Source organism: Peromyscus leucopus, chromosome 15, assembly GCF_004664715.2.
Source record: "Peromyscus leucopus breed LL Stock chromosome 15, UCI_PerLeu_2.1, whole genome shotgun sequence".
NCBI classification, from domain to species: Eukaryota; Metazoa; Chordata; class Mammalia; order Rodentia; family Cricetidae; genus Peromyscus; species Peromyscus leucopus.
The window spans coordinates 53853103-53865739 of NC_051076.1; the positions used below are offsets into that span (position 1 = coordinate 53853103).

Sequence of the window (12637 nt, forward strand, 5' to 3'; positions counted from 1 at the left end):
CGTCTCTCAGGCATCCAAGGAGTTGGCTCCTGAATGACCCTCCCATGGGCAGGCTGGACACTCAGCTCCGAGCTATCTAAGCCCACTTCAGAGGGCTGCTCCAGGGCTGGGATGGGGCCCAAGTGTGGTTTCTCAGCCTTGACAGGAGCCCTGAAGCATCATGGGTGGGAATAGTGTGTGTGTGTGTGTGGGTGTGTGTGTGTGTGTGTGTGTGTGTGTGTGTGTAGGGTAGAGCCAAGGTGAAGGCAAGGGGTAAGTGAGATGGAAAATGCAGAGGAGGCTCCTGCCTGCAGGTTTGTATAGCCATGGAGGGTCTTCCTGTGACCTTCCTAAAGACTCATTGTCCACTTCCAACATGGCCCCCACTGGAGTCCGGGAAGCTGTTCTTTTGGCTTCTTGATCTGATTGTGCATCTTCCTCCTCACCAGTCCCAGAGTGTCCACAAAGGATGGAGAGGGGCTGATGAGAGTGTTTGGGTCATAGAAGTAAAGGGTGGAAGGGATCTTGGCTCCTTTGAGGTCTTCATGTTTTGGGTGTGGACCATGGAAGTTAGGGCAAAAAAGGGTCTCAACCTGGCCTAGTTCTACCCAGGAGCTTGGCGCAGAGAAAGGTCTGGAGACCAGAGAAAGCAAAAGGACACACGAAGAAAGCGCTATGAATCCAGTGCGGCCTAAGAATTGGACAGGGTCTTGAGTTTTAGACATCATTGTCCTTGCTCTCCAAGGTCCTGGGATGGATTATGGAAGGAATTGGACCCTTAAGGCGGCTGAGCTGCAGCTGCAGCACGGAGCCTCCAGGTGGCGCCAATCCACCGACTCGTTGGCTAGCTCTGGCAACCAGCGGTGCAGAGGGCAGCCCCTCAACGGTCCTGGATCCTGAGTGATTTCCAGACCTCAGATCTGACAGCCTACACGAGTCCATTTCCACGTCCTGTGCGTTTTGTGGAATCCACGCCGGTTTCTTCGGTGTCAGAGTGTGGCTCCCAGTGAGGGGTCCCTCCTCATCCCTACTGCTAACCTGCCACGAACCGTTCAGCCCAGGACCTCCTCCTTCCCCTGGTCAGGATAGGATGCGGAGGAATGACCTGAGCGCTAGTTCTGAGGCTGTCCCCATCAGCCCTGTGACCTTGAACATCTCTTTCTCTCGGGTCTCTCTTGCCTTCAAAGTAAAAATCTGGTAGTCTGTGGAACTCAGAAGTCTTTTCCTCAAGGTCTTCTCTGGTCCCCTGAGAGCCCGTGGCTGTTCCCAAAGTCAAATTGTTGGGCCTGGATGCTCTAGGGGCAGCCTTTCCAAACAAGTACAAGTCTCTGAGGTGCTGACTGTCCCAAGCTTTGGGTTGCTTTGCTTTCTTCCTCTCCCCCCAACCTCCTGGATGAAATTCCTGCCAGCTGAGAAGGAAGGAGGGGACACGGCAGCGAGCCACAGCGTAGAAAGTTTCCCTGACTCCTCCTCCCACCCCCCCGTGTCTCCCTCCCTTGCCAAGCCCAGCCTGTGAAACTGAATAACGAAGATCACTCAACAATGCCTGCTCCTCTCTGACTGCACCGTCCCGCGGCCGCCGCCGCCGCCGCCGCCGCGCCCCAGCCAAGTAGAGCGGGGGCGGTCCCCACCGACGGCGCAGCCCTCGGGCCCGCCCGGGACCAGGAGGTGAGCCGCGCGCTCACTGCTCCGTGCACCCGCCGGCCCGAGCGCCCGCCAGGTGCCCTGCAGCCCGCCGCCGCCGCCGAGATGCACAGCCCGCCGGGGCTCCTGACGCTGTGGCTTGGCACGGTGCTGTGTGCCTGGGCGCTCGCAGGCAGCGACCCCCAGCCTGGCCCGGGGCGTCCCGCCTGCCCGGCTCCCTGCCATTGCCAGGAGGACGGTATCATGCTGTCAGCTGATTGCTCCGAGCTCGGGCTCTCAGCGGTGCCAGGGGACCTGGACCCCCTGACGGCTTACCTGTGAGTACTCACCTGCTCGGTCCTGCTCTTCATGGTGGCTGTCTGCCCCCGCAAACACCGTTCGATGCCCTGGGACATGAGCATCCCAGGAGGGTTCTTCCCCTCCCAAGTTTAAGATTGATGGACGGTGGGGAGCAGAGGAGAGTCCTTAGGAAACTAAGGACAAGGCAAGGAGTGAACCTGGGCCTCCCTGCTCTTCCCCAGGTGCTCCCCACCCTCATTAGCTCAATGTGGGGATCCAGGCCTGGCGAAGGGAGTGTGACCTCTGAGCAAGAAAATGGGAACCGCGGGCAGGGGCGGGGGACCCTCTTCATTCGCTGGTCTTCGCAGGCAGAACAGTGCCCAGGAAGGTTGAGGAAGGCATAAGTTACTGCCCTGGTGTGAGGGGAGGGGAGTGTGCCCCAGTAGAGTGGAAACAGGTCCCTCTACCATAGCAAGAAGCAGAGCTGTCCCACTGAGGCAGGGGGCCTTGGTGAGGGGTTCTGCCAGTACTACCTTCTTGTGTGAAGGTCTTCTCTCCCCTCCCCAGGCCTCCCTGAAGTCATGTCCCAGGAGGCTGTGTTAGAGACACTAATTTGTGGGCAGGCTGCGAGACTGAAAACCAGAGAACCATTTTTAGAGTCTGAGTTGGGGTGAGATGGTACACGAAGGGGATCCTTTTGGGGGGTAGCTGTCTCAGAATCAGGGAAGCCAGAGGCTGTAGCTGCTCTCTACCTGGGCGTGAGGGGTTGGGGGCACATCCCAGACCACCTGGCTTCCACCCCAGAAAAACCTCTGGCCTTCCCTGTTCTCCCTCAGAGGATGTCGAGCAGGTGGTCAAGTCTGGGTAGGATCCCCAGAGCTCCCTCAGGCCTGGGAGAGGCTCTCTCAGCTTTGGGGTCCTAGAACTGATGAGCACCGAGGAAGAGGGAGCTGGGCTTGTCCCAAAAGGCTCAGCCCGGGGAGCCCGGGGCCAGGGTGCACTGAGGGGGCAGTGTCCTATGAGTGTGGGGATCCTGAACTACAGTCTCTTGCGGGGCTCCCTCCCTCCCTTGGGTATCCTCCTTCACTCCAAAAAAAACACAGCCGTGCTCAAGGGAGTGAGGGCTGAGAAACATCCTATTTCAGAAGGGCAAAGCAGGTCCCCAGAGGTGAACACGGGATTCCAAAACAGAGCTGCGAGAGCACTCCAGTGCCAGGTAGAGTACAGGGGTTCTGGACCACCCCTGCCACACCCCCAGAACCCCCATTTCTAGCAGTTTTACATATTAGGGATCTATGACATTGTTTGCTGAAAGACAGGGCCGACGACTAAAAGGAGTTTAGAAAGAATTTCTGCTGCGCTCCTTTCGGGACAGCAGAAGAGAGAGGCCTTTTGCCTGTGTCAAAGGGACAGAGGATCAGGACCTTCCAAGGGTGGTAGGTCAAACTACCTTTCTTAGCACCCAAGACATGCTAGATTAATCTGAGGGCCTTTTTCTGGCAGGGCTTGGGGACAGACGTAAAGAGTTTCACTTTGGGGATCCAAGTGTCCCACCATCCATTCTGACAGCAGCTCCCTGGTACTCGGACCCAGTGCCTCTGAGGCAAGGCATCTTTGGGTTAGAAGATGTGAGGGTCTCTGAGCTCTTCCTGAGCCCTCCTAGGTGTCGAGGAAACCTTTTTCTTCTAGGCTTAAGAGTGTTTCTGAGGGTGGGAGAAGGGAGTGACTGGTATGTGTCCTGGGGTGATGTAGAAAATTGTACTGCAGTATCTGCAGTGTTGGAGGGAGGTGGAGAGGACTGTCTCTCTGGCCTTGGCTGGGCAGGGGTCCCAGTTGGTGATGGAAGAGGGGCATCTGCTGTCTGCAGGTGGCTCAGAGGTGAAGCCTCTTTGCTTTCTCAGGACAGCTGCAAGGACATTTTACTTATTGCTTTGTGTGTGTGTGTGTGTGTGTGTGTGTGCGTGTGTGTGTGTGTGTGTGTGTGTGTGTGTGTGTGTGTGTGTGTGTCTGTGTTGGTGTACACGTGTATGCATGTGCATGTGCAGTGCATGTGAAGGCCAGGGGCCAACTTCAGGCATCGCTTCCCAGGAGCTGTCTGCTTGTCTTTTGGAAACAGCGTCTTGCTAACCTGGAGCTCACTGATCTAGGTTGGCTAGCCAGTGAGTCCCAGAGACCTGCCTGTCTTTGACGCCCTACGCTGGAATTACAAGTACACACCACCATGCCCACTTTTATGGCTTCCAGGTTAGGAATCAGGTCTTCATGCTTGTACATCAAACATATTACTGTTCTGAGGTTCCCTCTCCCCCAGCTCTGCAGAGGCATTTGAGGGCAGCAGAGACAGACCTTGAGAAGGAGCCAGGTCAGGGATATATTGGAGATCCTTCTTTTCTTGGTGGTCTTGGAACCTTGCTGTGGGCCCTAGAAGACACTGCTGGTTCCTCTTGTGGATTCCTTGACAGACTCTCAGTACAAATTACTTGACATCTGCTTCCCACCCTGGGTGAAGTTCCTTCCTAGCCTTTACTTGTCATGAAGTGGCTACCCTCTCTGTTCCAGTTTCAGGGGAGACCAGAAAGTCTTTATTTCTATTTATTTGATGCACAAGTCCAAAACCCATGAGCACTCTGGGCCCAATGCCAGCCCCGTTTGATCAAAGTCAGGAGCTATTCATTTATACACAGTTCTTCACATGTCTCTAAAGAGGCCCCACCACCAGTAAAGAGCCCCTTCACTGAGCGAGGCTCAGTGAAATTTGCTGGATTTTGTGTGTCTCCCTGGACAAGGCCCCTTATGGAAAGGGATGGAAGGAAAGATGGAGCCACTGACTCTGGGCACTGCAGTCGTGTTGTGAATGAGAAATGTCCCTGTTCTACCCCAGCACACACGAACACAGAAATGTACATGTAACAGATACTTGCTAGGCAACTAGACCCTGAGTAGGAGAATCTAGGGATTTTCATGGGGTCCCTCATTTGCCCCCCTAATGCTAAGAAATATTGGGGAGAGGGTTCAGGAAACAGAGTTGTAGCCCTGGCTGCAAACACTCAGAGGCTCCGACACTGGTGGCCACCCCTAAGCACCCACTTCTTTACTTACTGCTGTTAGGGCTTCCGCTCTGTGCCAAGCTGCTCCCTGCTTCCTGGGGAATTCACTCTCTTCAAGACTGCAGTGATACCCGTAGGATTTGTGTGAAAGGTCAGGTGTGTGTGTGTGTGTGTGTGTGTGTGTGTGTGTGTGTGTGTAGTACACTCACCTGTGCGTAGATTCAGGGTAATTAGCATCCCTCACCACTGCCTGGGGATGTCTGTAACCGGACAGATGGAGGCAGGGTATTAGAAGAAGAGAACAGAAAGGTTAAGGATAGGCATTGGTGTAAAAGGCTGTGTGCTAGGTGAACTTGGGCAAGTTTATTAGCACCTCTGTGACTTGGTTTCCCCATCTATAAGTGAAGATAATACCTGATGGTTGCTGGGTGGATTCCCTGAGGTAGTGTTGCAGAGGGTTCTGTGTAGGGTCTGGAAAGAACAGGGTTAGTAGTGTTGACATTAGGGAGCCAGAGTCAAGAGGCAGTTGTCTTGGAAGGCTTCCTGGAGGAGGAGGTCCTGGAGCTGGCACTGGAAAGAGGAGAAGCAGCCTTCTATGAGAGTTGTAGGGCAGGTCTCTGTGTCTGTTGAGGGCCGTGGCAGAGAGCACACTGCCAAGCAGACAATGGTAGCTACCCTGGGGACCCAGAACAGCTTTCCTGCTGCCCCGTAGCAGCTGATACAGTTGTAAGACTTCATGAAATGGGAGGAGAGTTGCCAAGGGAAGACCCCCCCCACCCTCCAGCTTGCCCCATAGGGTTCCCAGAGGACTGTCAGATGCGGAAGCAGAAGACCACGTGACCCCAGTCGGGAGCAGTGGCCTTGGGGAGGGTGTGTGTGTGGGGGATCACTTTGTCAGCTCTCTTCCTCATCTCCGAGGCTCCCTTCCTGGTCCAGCCTCTGCGGCCTCTCTAGCAGGCTCTGAGCCGACATACTTCCGCCACGAGGCTGGGGTACACAAGTTCTAACCCCGAGTCCCTCTGTGGGTGGGAGACCCTAGCTGAGTCCCAGGGGTCCCCTGGATTTCTGTGCCCCACATTTGGCTGCAAAGTAGAAAAGGAGAGGCAGAGAAACCCTGAGTCCTCTGCCATCGCCGGTGTGTGCCACAGGGAGAGCTCGTGGAGAGAGCTTGGCAGTGGGCGGGAAATCGGGGAGGGCGGGGGAGAGCCCGGGCAGCACCCAGACCAAAGCGGGGAGCGGAGAGCAAAGCAGGGGTGGAGTAATTCCAGGAAGTGGGGTCCCCAGGGCCCTCCCTTGTGGAAGGAGCCTGGGGGGTTGCTGGGGGAGAGTGCCTGTGTGTGGGAGCTGACACCCCAGTTCAAAGGAAGGCAGGAGACGGCCTTAGGCAAAGAGAAAAAGGAAACCTCTGGGCTCTGGCAGCAGCGGGCACGGGCGCGGCTGGGTGGGGCACTGGCGGAGAAGAAAGCCTGGCTCAGAGAGAGTTGGCCCCCCGCCCACCCAGCAGCACCACCTTCCCCCGCCCATGGGCTCTCGCTCCCGATGGTCCCTTGTGCCCCGGATGGTCCCTTGTGCCCCGGATGGTCCCTTGTGCCGCAGCTTGCTTCCCCGCACTGGCCCGGGCCCACAGGTGACAGCCCAGGTGGACGGGGCACAGGAGAAGGTGTCCACGTGGGTGCCACTGGGTATTGGTAGGATGCCAGACTCTGGGGATCGCCAGAGGCAACCCCAACAATGGGGGAGGGGGAGGTTCACCCCAGGCCCAGAGTTTCAGTTTCTTAACCTAAAATGGAAACACGACTTGCGTGTCTATCTAGAAGGGAGGTCCGGAGGAGCGAAGGGGACGTGTGGCACTTTTCATAGTACTCGCACTTAAAGAACATTGACTGTGACATTTCTGTTTCTCTCAGCACTTTCAACTACAAGTGCCCCGTGAGGCCCAGAATCGGGGAGCGCGCGCGGTGGGGGGGGGGGGAATGGTTGTGATCCAAGACTTTCATCTTTCGGGGCCCTTCAGAGGGCCCCTCCTTCCCACCGCCTTCTTCCTTCACCGCTCCACCGACCTTCAGGGAAATGGCCTTCCGGGGAGCCAGGCTGCTCCTGGGCTCGGGTGGTGGAGGAAGTGATCCCGCACACAGCCTGGAGGGTCAGCAGCCAAACCTGCCTGATGGGAGCCTCTCCAAGGAGGAAGAGTCTGGGCTCTCAGGTCGGGCTGCCTGGAGAGCCTGGCTTCTCCTCGGAAGTGGAACACGTATTCTTGGGTACGGCCAGAGGAAGGTGGTGGGCTGCTGGGGCCCAGGCTGGGTTCCTGCCCTGATGGCGTCTGGAAGGTGGCGGAGGGGCTTCCTCTTTGCTCATCCACGTTGGACTGTGTGACCTTAGGCCAGTAACTAGTTCTATTGGGAGCGGGGCCAAGGACAAGTGTCCTTCTGGGGCTTTGGTCACCTTGGGAAGGCGCAAGAGTAGGAGGTGGAGGAAATGGCCACCCCTCCCTCTACTGGAAACAACTCCTGTTAGCCAAACTGAATGGACTCCTGGACTTAGGGGCTCTCAGAGTTGTCGGAGCCCCTGTGTACTACCTAAGGACAGGGCGATTCCCCAACTTCTAACAATGATTCAGGACTCTCCTGCTGCCCTTCAGACACGGGAGAACAGGTCCCAGGAGGAGAAAAACAGCCGAGAAGCCAAACTTGGGCAGTGAGCAGAGAGTTATTTTGGAAGCAGTGAAAGGACATGGTGGGGGGAAAGCTCAGGGCTTGGCACCGATCCCCCCGGAGCTATGCCAGAGCAGGCCACAGCGGGCTGGTGGCGGGCAGGTGGGGGCTGGGCGGGCCACTCAAAGACAAGGTACCTCCAGAGGAGGGCCTTCCTTTGTGTCCCTTCCCAGCCCTTTCCGAGCTGCCAGGATTTGGCTCCTCCAGAGACCTCCAAGGGACGTGTGCCCTGTATCGGGATCAGAGGCCCGTCTGATGAATGGAAATGTGGCCATGGCAGCACCGTGTGTCTGGCTTTCTGCCGCCCCGTCTGCTCCTAGGTGCGGTGGGAATGTCTTACTGGTTACGGTTTCCATTCCTTTGATTGTGACCTTATCCCAGAAGTACACTAGTTCATCAAGAAAGGTCCATGTTCCGGGCCCAGTCAGGATGCCACCTGATGGTCCCAGATAGAACGTGCTATCACCCCTTAATCAACCAGAGCAGCCGCCGCCGCCACTTCCTGGTTAGTTGCTAGGTGGCCAAAGTTGCCTTCAAGTCCTTTACCTAAAGCACCTCATCTAAACCCTGTGAGGGAGGGCTTGTGTGAGGCCCATGTCGCAGTTTTGGAAAATGAGGGATTTAGTGTCTAAGGTCTCTTTCTGGTCACCCCTGGGGCTGGGGTTTCATCAGAACAAAGTCTCCCTCACCAATGTGCATAGTGTTTCTTGGAGGTCCTCTCTGGAGGGCTCTGAGTGCCAGAGGGACAGGCTGGCTTCTGAGCACGTTAACACCCCAGGTGGAGAAACCTCTCAGATCCTGTGTCCAGGCTCCTGTACTTCTGAAGAGGTATCAGTGCTTTGATCAGCCCCCTCTCAGACACCAGCAGTGACTTTAGGGACCCACTTGTGGTACTTGCTCGAAGGGGAGGATGTTGGGGCTCAGTACAATTAAGGAGTTACAGCTGGGGAGGTGGAGACCATCGCCGGAATGGACATTACCCTCAGTGTTGTCAGAGACCTACTGTGTGCTGAGTGGTCTGTGAGGCAGTCTGGCAAATGGTGGTGTGATTACGGGAAATGGGTCAAGTGTTCATGAAAAGTGAACTTACAGAGCCAGATCATCCTTGGAGCATCCTTGGAGGAGTGATAGTGTGTGATAGTGTGGTTGACAGGTGCTGAGAGAAAGAGAGGGAGAGAGAGAGAGAGAGAGAGAGAGAGAGGGAGAGAGAGGAGAGAGAGAGAGAGAGAGAGAGAGAGAGAGAGAGAGAGAGAGGCCTGGTGTGGTGAGGAGAAGAGGCTGATCTTGAGACCAGAGGACCGGAAGCATTTTATCCACAGGCAGAAGACTCTAGAAGAGAAATCCAAGAGCTCTGGGAGAGTATCCAATTAAGTTGGGATTGCTTTTTGGTTTGTTTTTGAGACAAAGTTTTGCCATATAGTCCAGGCTGGTCTCGAACTCACAGTCCTCCTCTCTCAGCCCCCGGAAGGCTGGGGTCACGTGGCCTCTTCATTACACCTAGCATGCACTGGCACTTGCTCCCCATCCTCAACTGCCTTTTCTGTACTGCTCGCTGAGGTCGGAGGTTCCGGAGCGCGGCTCTGTGCCTTTCCCTTAGGGCACACGTGTAAAACCAACCAAACAGTTCAGGGTGTTCATCAGCTAGGGTTTATCAACTGGCTTCTCAGGACGCAAGCATAGCCAACCCCAGGCAACATCTGGCACATCTGGAATCACTGCTGTAGAGGAAAAAGCTCCTTCGTGTGTGTGTGTGTGTGTGTGTGTGTGTGTGTGTGTGTGTGTGTTGTGTACACTCACCAGGGATTGGGCCCAGGGCCTTGCACATCCTAGGTGAGTACCACCAAGCTACATTCCTAACTTTTGGCTTTTAAAATTTAATGTACTTTTAGGTGTATGTGTGCTTTGCTTGCACGTGTATCTGTGTACTATGTGTGTGCCTGGTGCCCACGAAGGCCGGAAGAAGGCATTGCCTTCCCTGGGACTGGAGTCACAGACAGCTGTAAGCTGCTGTGTGGACACTGGGAATGGGACCTGGGTCCTCTGGAAGAGCAGCCAGTGCTCTTAACCACAGACTCATCTCTCCTGTCCCTACAGCTTTTAAAAACAGGCACTAGTTATGTAGCCTAGGCTGGCCTAAATCTCACCATACTCCAACTTAGCCTCGTGTGTGCACGGTCCCCCTGCCTCCTGGACCCGTCTGTGTGTTTCTTTATCTCTGTCACCTGTTTCCATAGCTTCAGAATGGAAATAACCACACCAAACTCTGAGGCAGACATCTGTAATTTGGCACAGTGCTTGGCACACTGCCATGGCTTACAAGGCAGCTACGTTCGTAGGGTTCTGGTCTCCTCTTGGGAGAGGCATTTGGAAGGAACCGAGTCTGGCGTGAAGGGGTCCTTTAGCTCACCCACTTCCCTCTGCCTGTCTAGGACTTTGCTGAGGGTGATATCCAGAGGGCCGGTTCTGGAACACAGTTCCTCTACCCTCTCCCCCTGCCAATCATCCCATCCCTTTTGCCCTTAGAGGTGTCGGAGAAGGTGGGAGTGTCCCTGAGAGAGTGCCCAGGCTAAGGCGGGTGGCAGGAAGGTGCTGAGTGTCTCCCATTGTGCCGGTGTCAGGGATTTGGATGTGGTCCCCAGGCCCAAGGCCAAGGCCAATGGCTAACACACGGGAAAGAGAGGAAGAGTGGGGGCAGAATTGTTACTGCCTCTCACCCCAACCCAGTAGATTGCTGGGCTCTCTGCGCGGGGGAAGGGCGTTTTTATTTATTCGGGAGGATACAGGGGAACCAGAGACAAGCCCCAATGTACCAAGGTTGACTCCAGGTCCAGTGTGACTTGGGATTTGATTAGCACCTTATCTGTTACTGCTGTCTCCTGGGAAACAGGCCCGAAGTGGCTGCTGCTGAAAGGTGTTTTACATGTCCTAGGGAAAGAAGCCTTACCAGGTTGCTCACTCTGCAGCTTCTTCCTGCTAGGTCTCCAGCCCTCACCTCCAGCTTGCTCCACGTTCCCATGCATGGTGTGGGTCAGGAGGGTAGGCTGCAGCCCAGCAGCGTGTGAGTTCTGGTGGCACCTCTCGCCCCGACTCATGGAGTTCCCCTCACCCCCCTTGTTAGTGGCCAGTGACGAAGCTACCTGAGCTGCAGGCTGTCACGGGGAGCGAACACCCAACCGCTCACTCACTAGACAGACACGGAGGGAATGCTTGCCCCCTATGAGGCACTGCCCAGGGTTCTTCACATGAACTTCCCCTGTGAGGGCAGGACCACTGCTGTCCCCTCTTTCAGAAGAGGCTCTGGGAACACACAAGGGAGGGGAGGGGAAGAGCCAAAGTGAGGTGAGCTTGGACTCCATACTCCATGCATGTGTCTCCTCTGCCCCAGAGGCTCAAAGCGGGCGATAAGACAAGCACACATAACATACAAGCAGCACCTGGTGGGAAGCGAGAAGTGCAGCAGGCAGGGCCAGATAACCACACGCGGCAGGCGGGCAGGCGGGCAGAGGGCACCGGCTCGGCTGCCTTATGTGGGAATCCCTGGAGAGGCTGCAGTTGTGGTGCAGAGAAAAGCCACAGGCCCCTAGAGTAGATGCTAACACTATGCTAACACTCACTTGCCAGGTAGTGGAAGTCTCTCCTGAGGATTTGTAGGAAGCGAGATCCTGCCTAAGGGTAGTGCTTTTCACACAGGGAATGTGACTTTATGTCCCATGAGAATACTATGTAGTATTACACACCCTCTGTGTGGGATAGGTCTGTCTCTCTGATGGGGCTTTTTTTTTTTTTTTTTTTTTTTTGCTCTCAGATTGGGAACTTCTCTGCCACAGAAAGAGGGAACTTTTAAGCCCTGGCCATCCTCTCCCTTTAGACTGGGAGCCTCCTGCAGGCAAGGTCTGTGTTCTGAGTCCCTTTCTCTCAGGATCCTTCGCTCATGCTTGCAGACCCATAATACGGGTCTCTACCTGCAGGGGGTGCTCTGGATAGGGCCACAGGCAGTCCACCTATATGTATTTCGTCTGCTCCCTTCCTGTCGGCCCCAGATCTGGGGCAGTGCGGGCCTGCCGGCAGGCGTTTGAGAATGGGAAGGCTGGATCAAGTGTCAGGACTGCAGGAGTTGAGGCAGGAAGGGGCAGTAAACAAATCCTGTGCCCTTGTGGTAGACGGAGCAGGTTGGGCAGCTGGGAGGAGACAGGAAAGGAAGGCAAACCATTGTCTAGAACAAAAGCAAGAGAGAATTGGGACAGGACCTGGGCTCCCACCCTGCTTTCCTGAGAACAGATAGGAGCTCAGGACCCCAGAGAATTGGAGGTGAGAGTCAGCTACCTCTGATTCCACCCTGGACCGCAGTCCACCAGCGGGGTTACCTGCATGCAGCACCTGCCAGCTGGGTGACTTGGCCCAAGTCCCTTAGCCTCGAGACCTTCACAGTCTTGCCACCATGCACTGAGCAGGACTCTGCTTTGAAGGGCCCTGACTTGGGGCAGTGCTCGGCTACGGCCGTGTGAGAGTGATAGTTTTGAAAATAAGGGATTTACATTTTTATTTTGCACTGGATCCTGCCAAGTATACAACCCCTCTGCTCTTAGGGGCCTCACTCTGGTTTGTAGAGCGAGGGTGTTTGTTACCTTGACCGAACTCCCATTCCAAGTAGTCTTACATTCTGTCTGTTCCTGAGTGTTCTCCCTCATGTGGATAGGAACTGCCTGGATAGGCAGTCCAAAGACTGTCTATTGTATATAGTGGTTCCCCTTGCCCAGGAGGGATGCATTCCAAGATTCTCCAGTGGGTGTCTAGGAGCTCAGAGAGTACCAAGTTCTATATACTCTGCTCCTCTACATACCCATGATGAATCTTGATTTATTAAAGAAGCATCAGAAGATACCACCAACGGTAACAATAAAATCAAACAGAACAATTCTAACAACACCACAGATGCCCCATGACTTGTGACACGGCACATTGCTTTCTCACAGCCAG

At 55.3% G+C, this 12637-nt stretch overlaps 1 protein-coding gene across 1 annotated transcript in view; it reads left to right on the forward strand.

The window, feature by feature from the left end:
* Positions 1–1649: 1649 nt before the first annotated feature.
* Lgr6 (leucine rich repeat containing G protein-coupled receptor 6) overlaps positions 1650–12637 on the forward strand; it is a 126518-nt gene continuing 115530 nt past the window's right edge. The window contains 1 exon segment of the mRNA XM_028876636.2: positions 1650–1940. Coding sequence (XP_028732469.1) covers positions 1729–1940 — 212 coding nt within the window. The 5' untranslated portion in view covers positions 1650–1728.